Raw genomic sequence first — 12,672 nt, forward strand, 5'->3', positions numbered from 1 at the left:
CCTTCTTCACTAGCTTATCTGCCTGCGACTCCACTTTCAAGGAGCTATGAACCTGCACTCCAAGGTCTCTTTGTTCAGCAACACTCCCTAGGACCTTACCATTAAATGTATAAGTCCTGTTCTGATTTGCTTTCCCAAAATGCAGCACCTGACATTTATCTAAATTCAACTCCATCTGCCACTTCTCAGCCCATTGGCCCATCTGGTCAAGATTCAGTTATAATCTGAGGTAACCTTCTTCGCTGTCCACTCCACCTCAAATTTTGGTGTCATCTGCAAACTTACTAACTATACCTCTTTTATGCTCACATCCAAATCATTTGTATAAATGATGAAAAGCAGTGGACCCAGCACTGATCCTTGTGGCACACCACTGGTCACAGGCCTCCAGTCTGAAAAACAACCCTCCTCCAACATCTTTTGTCTTCTACCTTTCAGCCAGTTCTGTATCCAAATGGCTAGTTCTCCCTGTATTCCATGAGATCTAACCTTGCTAACCAGTCTCCCATGGGGAACCTTGTCAAACGCCTTACTGAAGTCCATATAGATCATGTCTACTGCACTGCCCTCATCAATCCGCTTTGTTTTTTTTTATAGATATTTTTATTGGGAATTTAACATTTTGACAAATTTACAAAAATAAGCAGAATTTTCAAGCACAAACATTAATATAAAAATAGATCTTAAATATATAATCATCAAAATTCAACTAATCCACAATCATCCAGAGTGTATAGTTGAGTCGCTTACATCCTTCAAATAAGAGAAAATGTTCTCTAATACACTCATAACAGTATGATTAAAAGGAAGCTATTTCCAAACAATAAGAACAAACAAAAAAAAATTAAACATGTTTGAATGGAGATCTTCCCCCTTGTTCTCAGGGGGCCTTACTACCTTTCCAACGTTCCACCATATCCTCTCCCAAACAGTGTCCCACCCTCGACCCGGGCGCTCCTTAATAGGATTTAGATATAATACCGAGCTAGAGTTAACAGTGAGCGCCGCACCCCCACCCCACCCCACCCATACCTGAGTATATCTAATAGCATCAATACCACGTACAAACACACATAACTATAAAATTACAACTCCAACAGATTACAGTTAAGTATAATAACATAGCAAGGAAGACAACCCCGCTCCCAGAGGCAAAAGTAAAGTAGAATAAAGTAACCATTTCTCCCCACGGAGTGTGGGAGAGGCAAGCCAACATAAATTGTCTCTTACGATTTATTTAACCGAGTCTAAAAGTTTCTTGGCCTCTTCCGATGATCTAAAATTATACTCGGATCCTTCGTGGGTAAAGCATAACGTCGCTGGGTAGCGTAAGGTGTATTGAATATCTAAGTCCCTTAAACATTTCTTCACCTCATCAAACGCCTTCCTTCTTCGTGCCAAAGCCGGGGAGAAGTCCTGAAATAACATAATCTTGGATCCTTCATGAATCATAGCTTTAGGATCCTTTCCAAGCTTTCTGGAGGCATCCAGGAGTATCTGCCTCTCCCTATAACTCTGCAGCCGGAACAGGACCGGGCGTGGGCGCTGGTTTGGGCCAGATCCGCGTACTGCGACCCGGTAGGCCCACTCCACCCTTACCCGGTCAGTTTCAGCCCCCAGGTTTAAAATCTGCGGCAGCCATCGCTCCAGAAATGCTGCTAACTGTCCTTTCCCTTCTTGCTCTTGAAGGCCCAGCAGCCGAATATTCTTTCTCCGATTTCTGTTGTCAATATCATCGATGTAAATTTCAAAGGCCCCGACTCTCTGCTCCAGAGCTCTCACCTGTTCTGCAGCTGTTTGAGCTGCAGCCTCGGAGGTCGTGGCCTTTAGTTCCACCCCCTCCACTCGGCCCTGCAGCTCTTCCATGGTTTGATTCTGTTTCTGCAGCTTTTCTTCGAATGCATTCCATCTCTGTCTGGATTCTGCGATGAAATTGACGAGTGTCGATTCCAGTCTAGCAATCATCTCTATAAGGCTCGTTTTTACATCAGCTGCAGCCGGAGGAGAGGAGGGTGGGGGAGGGGTCTTTGTTTTCTGAGAGCTGCGGGGTCCCTTTGATTTACTCATTATCCACTCAGTATTAGACTATTTAAATATAATATTCAGCAGCTAATTAAGATTAAAGAAATTTTTTGGGTGGTTTGGCAAGTGTGGTGGGGACAGGAAACCCACTTTACCCAGGTTTTGGGAAGGGCTCTGTAGACTCAGACTTGCTGAGTCGCCGCCATCTTGGATCTCCAATCCGCTTTGTTACTTCTTCAAAAAACTCAATCAAGTTTGTAAGACATGATTTCCCACACATAAAGCCATGTTGACTATTCCTAGTGGGCAGCACGGTGGCACAGTGGTTAGCACAGCTGCCTCACAGTGCCAGAGACCCGGGTTCATTTCCCGCCTGAGGCGACCGACTGTGTGGAGTTTGCACATTCTCCTCATGTCTGCATGGGTTTCCTCCGGGTGCTCTAGTTTCCTCCCACAGTCCAAAGATGTGCAGGTTAGGTGAATTGGTCATGCTAAATTGCCCACTGTGTTAGGTGAGGGGTAAATGTAGGGGAATGGGTCTGGGTGGGTTGCGTTTGGCGGGCCGGTGTGGACCTGTTGGGCCGAAGGGCCTGTTTCCACACTAAGTAATCTAATCTAATCACTCCTTACCTTTCCAAATACATGTACATCCTGTCCCTCAGGATTCTCTCCACCAACTTGCCCACCACCGAGGTCACGCTCACTGGTCTGTGGTTCCCTGGTTTGTCCTTACCACCCTTCTTTTACAGAGGAAACTGCAGTAAGATATTTGCATTACACTTGACTAGAGCATTTTTGACACATCCAAATTTCTCCAAGTGTTGCAAATGATGACGTATTTTTGAAGTGTAGTGTTGCAATAAGGTTTTGAATATAGGTGTGTTTCCTCTGAATGCTCCTGTTTCCTCCCACAGTCAAGACGTGTACAGGTTAGGTGGATTGGCCATGCTGAATTGCCCCACGGTGTTCAGGGATGTGCAGGTGAGGTGGGTTAGCCATGGAAATGTGGGATTACGGGGATAGGGTAGAGCGTTGGGTTTGGATAGGATGCTGTTCAAAGGGGTGGTGTGGACTTGATGGGCCGAACGGTTTGCTTCCACGTTGTAGGGATTCGATGAATATGCACACAGTAAGCTCCCATTAATGGCAATGAAGTAAATGAGTGAACCATCTGTTTTTGACAACCACGATCAATGGATGAATTTTGGCCTGAACAGAGGAGTGAACTGCTGCTTATTTTTCTTCTTCGCTGATGGGGAAAACTTGTACAACATGGTCATGTAAAGTGAATGTGGATTCACTTTTAATTAATGCGTGCAGAAAGCTAATGTCTGTTGTTATACAGTCGATGTAAATTCACTGCCTGTTTGTGCTTTCCCGAAATGGCAATCTAGCCAAACTGTTTTACAGTCAGCAAAGGGCACATTCCAAAGCTTCAGGAGTTTTGCTGATAGCAGAGGTGAAGGAAGTAATTAGACTGCTCCTTGAGGAATGGAATGTGCTTGACATTTTGCTGTAAACAGACCTCGCTTTGCCTCGCGTTTTGAAGCTGTGTTTTTCCAGCTGAGATGAGGGATGGTTTGTTTAAAATTGGACAGGTTGAAATGCAAACAAATATGTCGAAGGTAGGGGATGGGGGTGGTGGATGGGCGGGGAGAGCACATTGTGCCCCAGCGACACAGCAAGAAAGATCTTTTCGCAACTGCACTTGAGAGGTGTTTATTTCTTTCCACTCTCCCTCCCTCTAGTCTGTAGGAATTTGCTGGGAATGTGAGAGTTGACATTGTCACGCACAGCAGCAATGCAGGTTTTGACAATGACATTGGCTTCCTGCCCTCTCACCAGAAGCATTTGCCTGTCAGCGATGACCCCTTTTTTGTTTGTGACGTGCAGTTCCCACACTGGAGAAACTGTGATCAAAATGGCTTACAGTCATGCCATAGAGGATCAGATGGATCTTCAATCATTGTCCAGTTCAGGTTTGAAGGACTAGTGCAACTCTTGTGCTGTAACTTCATTACCCTGCCTCACTGGCCTAGTCCTTATTGACCCTGTTCCCCCTCACAGCATGGCCTGTAACACTTAACAAAATGACCCTGAATGAGGATCCGTTTTCGATTTGAAAATGTGGCCCAGTATAAGCCGTGAGTACCTTTTGCGAGGTAGAAAGAAAATAACATCCACCACAACAAATCCAAGATTTTGTAGCTTCTGGGTGATATGGTGGGTGTATAGTGGGCTCGGTCTATCTGCACACAGGGACAATGTCATGACTTTTCAGCTGCCTATCCAGTTTGTGGCCTTTGGATTACTACAAGGGTTGAGCGAGGTCTGATTAGCATGAAGAAGGTGCATGTTCTGCTGCTGCTGGTAACAGATGCAATGTGCCACGTCCCTTTTATAAGCACGCAGTTGATGGGCTTAGATAGAGACCAAGTATTGCAACCTGGTGACAGAATCCAGAACGTGGGGTGAGAGGAGAGGCCTAACCTTAAAATGGGGAAATGTCAAAAAGGACTTCCTCACACCAAATGTAGTGGAAACCTGGAACCCTGTCCCCTCAAAGCAATTAGAGATGAAAGTAATTGAAAATGTCAAAGCTGAGACTGATATATTTTTCTTCAGCTCTGCAGAAAAGTCATTAACCCGAAGCTTTAACTCCGATTCTCTCTTCACACCTGCTAACAGGCCTGTTGAGCATTTCCAGAAATTTTGACAGATTTTCCAGGATCTATTGTAATTTGCTTTCGTGTCAGTTGGTAAAAATATGTAGGGATATGGAAATGAGGTGGATGAACGGGAGTTGAGAAACATTAGCTGTAATTGAATTGAGTGGCATCAGAGGCTCAGGGGCATCATGACCAATGCCCTTTTCCTGGTTGAGACTTTTATCAGTTGCTGCTGTTGTTTTAATTTTCAAACTCCATGATCTCCAGAGATGTTTACTGCAGTCCTCTCAGACTTCATTGTTACTTTTTTTTCAGACTGACCAAGCCATTAACGTTTGCTGACTGTGTTGGCGATGAACTGCCGTTGGGCTGGGAAATAGTGTACGATCCCCAGGCTGGCATTTACTACATTGACCACATTAACCGTAAGTATAACTGAGATTTCGCTGTATGGAGGCGAATGTTTTCAGAATGGGTTATTAATGGGAGTGTGGGTGCTATCCTGCCAAGTTGAAAGCCATCAACGTTGATTGACCTCCCTTCCACCATGACTTGCTTTTGGAAAGGCAACAAATCCATTCATTTGTTCTGAGGAGCCCTCGGGTCTGGTTGCACTACAGTGACTTAACCTTTTATTTTATTCAATAATCATTATCATTCCACAGAGTTTAGCCTTTTGAATTGAGAACAAGGGGAAGTGATGTTAAAACCTAAACCCGACTGTTTAGAAGATAGATCAGGGAGCATTTCTTTTCCCCCCCTCAGAAAATATTGGCAATTGTTGTTGGGGGGGGCTTTCTTCTCCCGCAATGTGGAGCAGGCTTCAGTGGGGGGGGGGAGTGGGGGTGGTTTGGGGTGGCAGCGGAATTGATATTTTTAAGATTGAAAATGGTATTTTCTTGTTGGATAAGTGCGGAGAGTTTTAGCATAGGTGGGGAAATGGAGTTGAGGTGTAAATTAGTCGTCATCTTAACGTTTTATGGAATATTCTTGAGGGGCTCTGGGTAATCCAAGATCGAGGAGAAAATGAGATCTGCAGATGCTGGAGATCAGAGCTGAAAATGTGTTGCTGGAAAAACGCAGCAGGTCAGGCAGCATCCAAGGAACAGGAAAGTCAATGTTTCGGGCATAAGCCCTTCTTCAGGAATGAGGAAAGTCACTTTCCTCATTCCTGAAGAAGGGCTTATGCCCGAAACGTCGAATCTCCTGTTCCTTGGATGCTGCCTGACCTGCTGCGCTTTTCCAGCAATACATTTTCAGCTCTGATCTCCAGCATCTGCAGATCTCACTTTCTCCTTGAAGATTTTAACCTACTGCGAATCCTCTTGCAAGGATGCCTTCCTTGAAGAAGCTCTCTTCCTCCCACTTTCCTCATTCCTGAAGAAGGGCTTATGCCCGAAATGTCGAATCTCCTGTTCCTTGGATGCTGCCTGACCTGCTGCGCTTTTCCAGCAACACATTTTCAATCCAAGATGGAGGGCAGGAACAAATTCTGGCTGTAAGAGCTGCCCCTTTTTTTTGAGATATTTTAGGTGTTGAATTCCTCAAATTCCAGGAGCAGCAATTACTGTTTTATATGCTGTTGCATTGTCTTGGAACTTTTGGACGTGTATGGAATTAGCTGCCAGAGGATGTGGTGGAGGCTGGTAAAATTGCAATATTTAAGAGGCATTTAAATGGGTATATGAATAGGAAGGGTTTGGAGGGATATGGGCCGGGTGCTGGCAGGTGGGACTAGATTGGGTTGGGATATCTGGTCGGCATGGACAGGTTGGACCGAAGGGTCTGTTTCCATGCTGTACATCTCTATGACGCTATGGCTGAATATCCTACTCCTGGTCCCATGATCCCATAAGTTTCACCCCCATTAAAGAGACATGCTTCATGGCACATCGGGCGTGCCCTGAACCATTGTCTGCATGTGCGAAAATGTTCTCCTCATGCTCCTTGTGCTATTCCATGGACCAAACCCAGGATCCCCCATGCTTCAAATGGCAGGCTGTCCCTCAATATCCATCCCCAGAGATTATTTTGTCCCCCAGTGCCAAGCTGTGCACTTACATGCCCATACTATCGTGTAGAAACTAAGCAGCCTGCATAGGATGTGTCAGAATATCGTCTTAAGTAAAAACAAAATTGTTTGTAAATTTCAACAACGTTTAGTAAAATGTCCCTTTACTGCAGAGCCATCAAGGTGTCCATGAAGAATATCTTTTAAAGTATCAGAGGCAGAAATCTTAAGCTCTGAAAACTTCTTAATCTTGTCTATTTAAACATTGTGGTTGACAGCAGTACTCAGAGGTAGAGTTAGCAATCAAGCTGCATTTTCTCTGGGGCTCAGCTGTTTCAACAGGCTAGTGGATGTCTGGACTCTCTGCCCAGAGCGCAAAATGAGGCTTGGTCCTGTGAATAATACTTGAAATGGTTTAGATGATTAACACTTTCATTTCGGTATAAGAGAAGGACTGTTTTTGTAACATAGTAATTTCATAACGTTCCAAGTACCCCTGTCATCACTTATGGTGACTTTCAGTCCCTTTCCCAGGTTAGCTCATCCTGCCGCAGTCTGCTCCCATCTCTGGCCTTGAAGATTACGCCTTTATAGCCATTTTCTTCCTATGTAGCCACACACAGCTGTGAGATTTACAGAGTCCCACGACCCACCTTCTCAGATGAAAATCCAGGCAATTCCGTCCAGTAGTTGTGCTTTAACCTGTTCACCAATCAACTACAAGTAGATTGGTATTCTTCAAATAACTCGTCATGTTGTGCTAATGGATACTTTTCAATTAAAACAATTCGCTTTATTTTCTCCCCTTCCTCCATTTTGGGGTTTTGTTCCTTTTTAAAGTTTTTTAAGCACGGTTCAATTAAAAGGTTCTTTTGTTTATTATTTATGTTAACTGTGACTTGTATTATTTTTGAGAAATGTTGCAATACTTTTCACAATTCTTGCTTTACTGTGCCTGAAAAGTGATCGATTCACTGATGGTCTTCTGAAGTGATTTGTGCTCAATCTGATATTTATCTTATTTCACTGTTCAGAGGCATTCAATTATATAACCTTTCTTATGACAGTCAAATCAGTCTTAAAATGTCCAGCCATTGTTGAATGTTATTGCGTTTCACTAATATTTCTGTGTGGAGTTGTTATATACATCAGGATGGCAATCAAATTGTTTGTTGTTTTGTCACCGTAGTCTTACCAGACCACAGGGGCTGCTGTCTTCATTAGAGAGAGAAGTGACTGGTGGTGATTTAACCTGAGGGCCACCAGACCTCAGGAGAGGGAAGAGATTGAGAAGGAGAGCCCTTCATGATAACCTCAAACCTGTGATGGGAGTTGAACCCATGCTGTTGGCTTCACATTTCTCTGTAAACCAACAATCCAGCCAACTGAGCTAGACCGATTCTACCAGGATGATTATACAGAAAATAAATTTAACAAAAAGAAAAATTCAGTTTTTTTTGTAAAACAAAAGGCTGCAAAGTGTCCTCTGGAACCTTGGTTTGCAATTTATAAACCAGGTTTTGTTTTTCTAATTTTTCTGGTTGACTGTGACTATCACAAGAGTAAGGACTTATTAACATCCTCCTGAGAATAATTGGAAATTGCAGAAATAGTGGAGTGTTTAATTGTGCCTTTTACTAGACCATTGTAAAATAAAAATCCGCGTGTGTTTTTGACAGAGTTGAACATGATTTTTGGTTTCCTGAGTGTTGGGTGTTGAGAATTTGTGCCATTGAAACAAATACTTGTGATTGCAACGATCTATAAAATTGCTAAAAGGGAACAAAACATCAAAGCTTTTCATCTTGCACTCATGAGGAGGAGGACTCCAGAAACAGACTTGAAAGAACGAATGCCAATTTCTCGAGTGTGAGAAGATGATGGTGATTGTCTATTGTTGACATGGTGTGGAATAGTCAATTGTCAGTCATTGTTCCTAATGAAGGGCTCCTGCCCAAAACGTCAATTTTCCTGCTCCTCTGGTGCTGTGCTTTTCCAGCATCACTCTAATCCAATCATTGTTCTCAGACAGGGCAAATAAGCTGTGATTGGACAGGGTGTCGCAATGAATGCAGCAGAGAATCACGGTCTCCATGATTCCATTTCTCGTTCACAGGAAAAATTGCAATGCAAGGACAATTTCCTTTTGCTAACCCAAAACAGAGTTAAGTGCACTAATAAATGTAGCTTCCTGCATATGCAATACATCATACTGTGATGCCAGCTGATGACCTGGGATTGGTTTCTGGTGTAATTCTTAGTGCAAGTCCATTGTTTGTTTTCAAGGCAAACCCTGTTATACAGATATGTCAATCTGACAGACTGGAGTAGTCATACACATCATTGATTAGTTTCCTGATTTTTCACAGTCTGTCGACTTGGTTTGTGAACAAAGATTGACAGTTGACTGTTGTTACTATGTCTCTTCTTACCAGTGATGGACCAACCAATCAGCATCCTGTTCCCATGCTACCCATGATGTCCCAGCTAATCTGCACCCTCTTCCCACATTGTCGATGATGAACCAGCCAATCAGCATCCTCTTCCCACGCTGTCAGTGATGGTCCAGCCAATTAGCATCCTCTTTCCATGCTGTCAAATGATGGCCCAACCAGTTAGTATCTCTCTTTCTCAAGTTTACTTCCTTGCATCCTAGCCCTAATGAGTACAAGATGAAAAGCTGTGACCTCTTGGTTCCCTGTCGACAAAGCGTTTCGGGTTGTATTGCTGAACAATTATTCTGTTAAATCTGGATGGGCAGTTTTGCCACTATCCCCTTGCACATAATGGGGGAGGGAAAAGACAGAAAGTTCATTGCCAGCCTGATCTCCACCATTTTTGGCTTTAGGCTGAGTAAGTGTACCTCCCGTGTCTTGTTTGATTGGTAGCGTTGTACTTTGATAAAGTCACTGGGATATCATTTTAAACACAGGCGCGATAGCAACATGATTGGTTTCTGGGCAGTGGCCAAGACCCAAGCCACGGGTATGTGAGTTCTTACCCGAGAGTGTGCAAGCTGCCTTGTGGGCCAGATGGGGCACTGCTTTACTGCTTGTATTATACTTGTCACCAGCTTCACTTTTTGTGTGTCAGAATAACAGCAGTGAGCAAGGAATGTTCACGTAACTCCTGGCCCAATGACCAGATGTGCCTCTATTGCTCAAGACATTCCTGACCGTGATGGAGAATGGATGTGGTGGAGGACAACAGATTGGATATTTTCTCAACATGTTCACTTCTCCTTTAATGTACTTTATCAACAAGTCAGTCAGTCACTTTTGAAATACAATCTCTCTCCACTTGTCCTTAGAATCCCTTTTGCCTGATTCTGTAACGAGTCAGATAAGCGATAAGAACTGATAAAGACATATTTCCAGAATTTACTGAACCCTAGCCATCATTAGGGTTAGATTACAGCTCCTTTTAAAATGTGTTTTCTTTTCCCCAAGCATCGGTATCATTTGTGCTAATCTTTTATTACGTTGGGAATCTATCAAGCATTTTGTTATCTTGCACAACAGCCTGTGTTTGTCAAAACATTACTGAAAAGGGCATGTTAAATACCATCATATATGTATATATATCAAAGTCTGAATAGGTTTAATTACCTCAGGATGGGTGGGGGAAAGTTCAGATAATTCCACTGCGTGGTAAAATCCTATACTGGTATTCATCTAAAGGCCATCGCATTGTGGTATTGAACTTACTTGGAACCCCGACTCGGAACTTTTGACTGGATTCCGGTAACAGTAACTGGGTCACAGTTCCAACTTGATGAATGAGCTGGAGGTGGTGGTTGGTGTATGGGTGGGATGGAAGGACAGGTAGAGTCTTGCATTGTGCCTCACTGTGTTGACTTGCGGGCCTGTGAAACCTCACATCAACGTTTGTCTCTTCACCGGGAGTTGGGAGGTGTATGGATTCCCTCTACTGGCTGCAGTCATGCCCAGCATTCAGGTAGATGGTTGGTATTGTCGGAGATCAAGCACCTTAGTCCTGAGGTATTTCTGCAGAAGTTCTTCAGAGTAGTGTTTGAGGCTCTACATCTTCAGCTGCTCCATCACTGACCTTCCCGCCACCATATGTGGGGACGTTTATGTTCAGCATGATTTGCAAATCCACAGAAACTGATGTGGGCACTGTGCCCATGGGGTGGGGAGGGGAGACGGTGTTGGGCAGCATTCAGACTTGGGCTAATATGTGGCAAGTGACAGTTGTGTCTCCGAAGTGCCTGGTAATGACCATCTCCAAGAAGAGAGAATCTAACTGTCTCCCATGACCTTCAATGGCAGAATCATCACTGAATTCTCCATCTCAACATATTGGGGATTACCATTGACCAGAAGCTGAACTAGGCCAGCTATATAAATACCACAGGAGGTAAAGGTCAGACATTCTGTGATTAGTAATTCACCTCCAGACTCTACCAGTATTTATTAGGCATGAGACATGGGTGTGATGGAATACTCCCCACTTGTCTGAATGAATGCAGCTCTTGAGCTCAGCCACCCTAAATGTTGACTTCCTCAAACACAATGACAGTGCGTGCGCTCTGAGTCCAGGGCTCTGATGCCTCTCATAATCATCCCATTTCTAACCCTAAGCCACTTCTCCTTGATAGAATGCTTTACTCGGTGATGCCGTCTGTTTTTGAGTTAACAAATAGTGTACTTGGACTTGCACAGAAGCAGGATTAGAAAACTCCCATCAATACTCTCAATTATCAAACCTCCTTTTAAACATATTGCAATTGGTAAGGCAAGCATTAATTAACGAGACACCATGATATTTAAATTGGAATGACAGATTTAAGATAGCAACAACAGTTCTTTTTTTCAAATTATCTGACACATGCTTCTAACACAAGTTAAGCTGTCACTATGTTTTCTCCAGACTGGTGAGCATTAACTGTAATACATTTGTATTGCATATACACAAAGCTGGAGCAATTCACTGAGACAGTTATTCTCCTCTTCACTGCATCATAGATCACAATCCTCTTTAGTTTAACAGCGACACAGCGTTCATTGCAATAGCATTCACTACATTTTCCCCATATTGTAGCTACGGAACATGTGCAGTTTTGAGTTAGAAATTCCATATTCATTTTCAAGGAATTCATTGTTTCCAGTGATTTCAAGTTTTCCTGGCTGCTAAACAGTTGGGTATTCCTTTGCTAATGGTTTAAGACTTTTCTTGCTGTTTTGCAGCCTCTTCCCCTCCTCCCTTTTGGTTGTGTCCTTATCTGTTCCTCAAGTCCATGTCAGCTTGCAGCCTCCCCTTTTTCCTGTTTGTCCAATGCCCCACTCCAGGTCACAACTCCCAGACCCAGGTCATGATAGCCCCAACCTCCGAAGACCTGTAGCCAACGCAGGGCATCCCTGAAGATCCAAAGCCCAGTTCGGTGCGCCACTTTCTGGTTTCTGGCTCAATGCTCCTACACTTCAAGGTCAGGAGTCAGCAAGATGTAACTTGGCTCAAGGCAACTCCCACTCCTCCACCCAGATTCTGCCCAGTGCACCCCTCCTTCAACGTTCCTGGAGATCCCTTTGTTACAGCATTGTGGGTGTCCCTACACTCCAAATGCTGGCTGAACCTGTGACACCCACATTTCATGAAAGAACAGGAAGTATCTGCTCCCACATTGCCAACTTTCCGAGGAAGCAAATGTGCCCTTAAACAAAAGTTCCGTTCCTGACAGCTTGCACGTACTCAGATAGATATTGCCATTCTTTGTCACAGAATTACCTTGTTACCAACTCATTCATTCCTACCTCGTTACATTTGTGCATAACCAGTCATCCGCTTCCATACCTAACTTGTACAAACACTTGCTATAGATGTCCAGGAGTAGATAACCTTGGTAGCTATTCAAATTATGAAAGCTGTTTCTTTGGTTTTGACAATGTTGCTTGTTCGGGCTAGGGTCTTGCAGAAGTTAATTCTTAACCTCATCCATGCAGTTTGCAT

The 12,672-nt window shown here is 43.7% G+C and overlaps 1 protein-coding gene across 3 annotated transcripts in view; it reads left to right on the plus strand.

Annotated features, from left to right (window-relative positions):
* Window positions 1-12,672, plus strand: part of wwc3 (WWC family member 3) — a 202,521-nt gene that overhangs the window by 85,146 nt on the left and 104,703 nt on the right. For 2 of the 3 annotated variants that reach the window (XM_060833413.1, XM_060833414.1), the window contains exon 2: window positions 5,007-5,116. In XM_060833413.1, coding sequence (XP_060689396.1) covers window positions 5,007-5,116 — 110 coding nt within the window. Of the gene's footprint in view, window positions 1-2,980; window positions 3,004-5,006; window positions 5,117-12,672 lie in introns of those variants that run through there. The other variant, XM_060833415.1, reaches the window with a different exon arrangement.

Source organism: Hemiscyllium ocellatum, chromosome 12 (assembly GCF_020745735.1).
Source record: "Hemiscyllium ocellatum isolate sHemOce1 chromosome 12, sHemOce1.pat.X.cur, whole genome shotgun sequence".
Classification (NCBI taxonomy): domain Eukaryota; kingdom Metazoa; phylum Chordata; class Chondrichthyes; order Orectolobiformes; family Hemiscylliidae; genus Hemiscyllium; species Hemiscyllium ocellatum.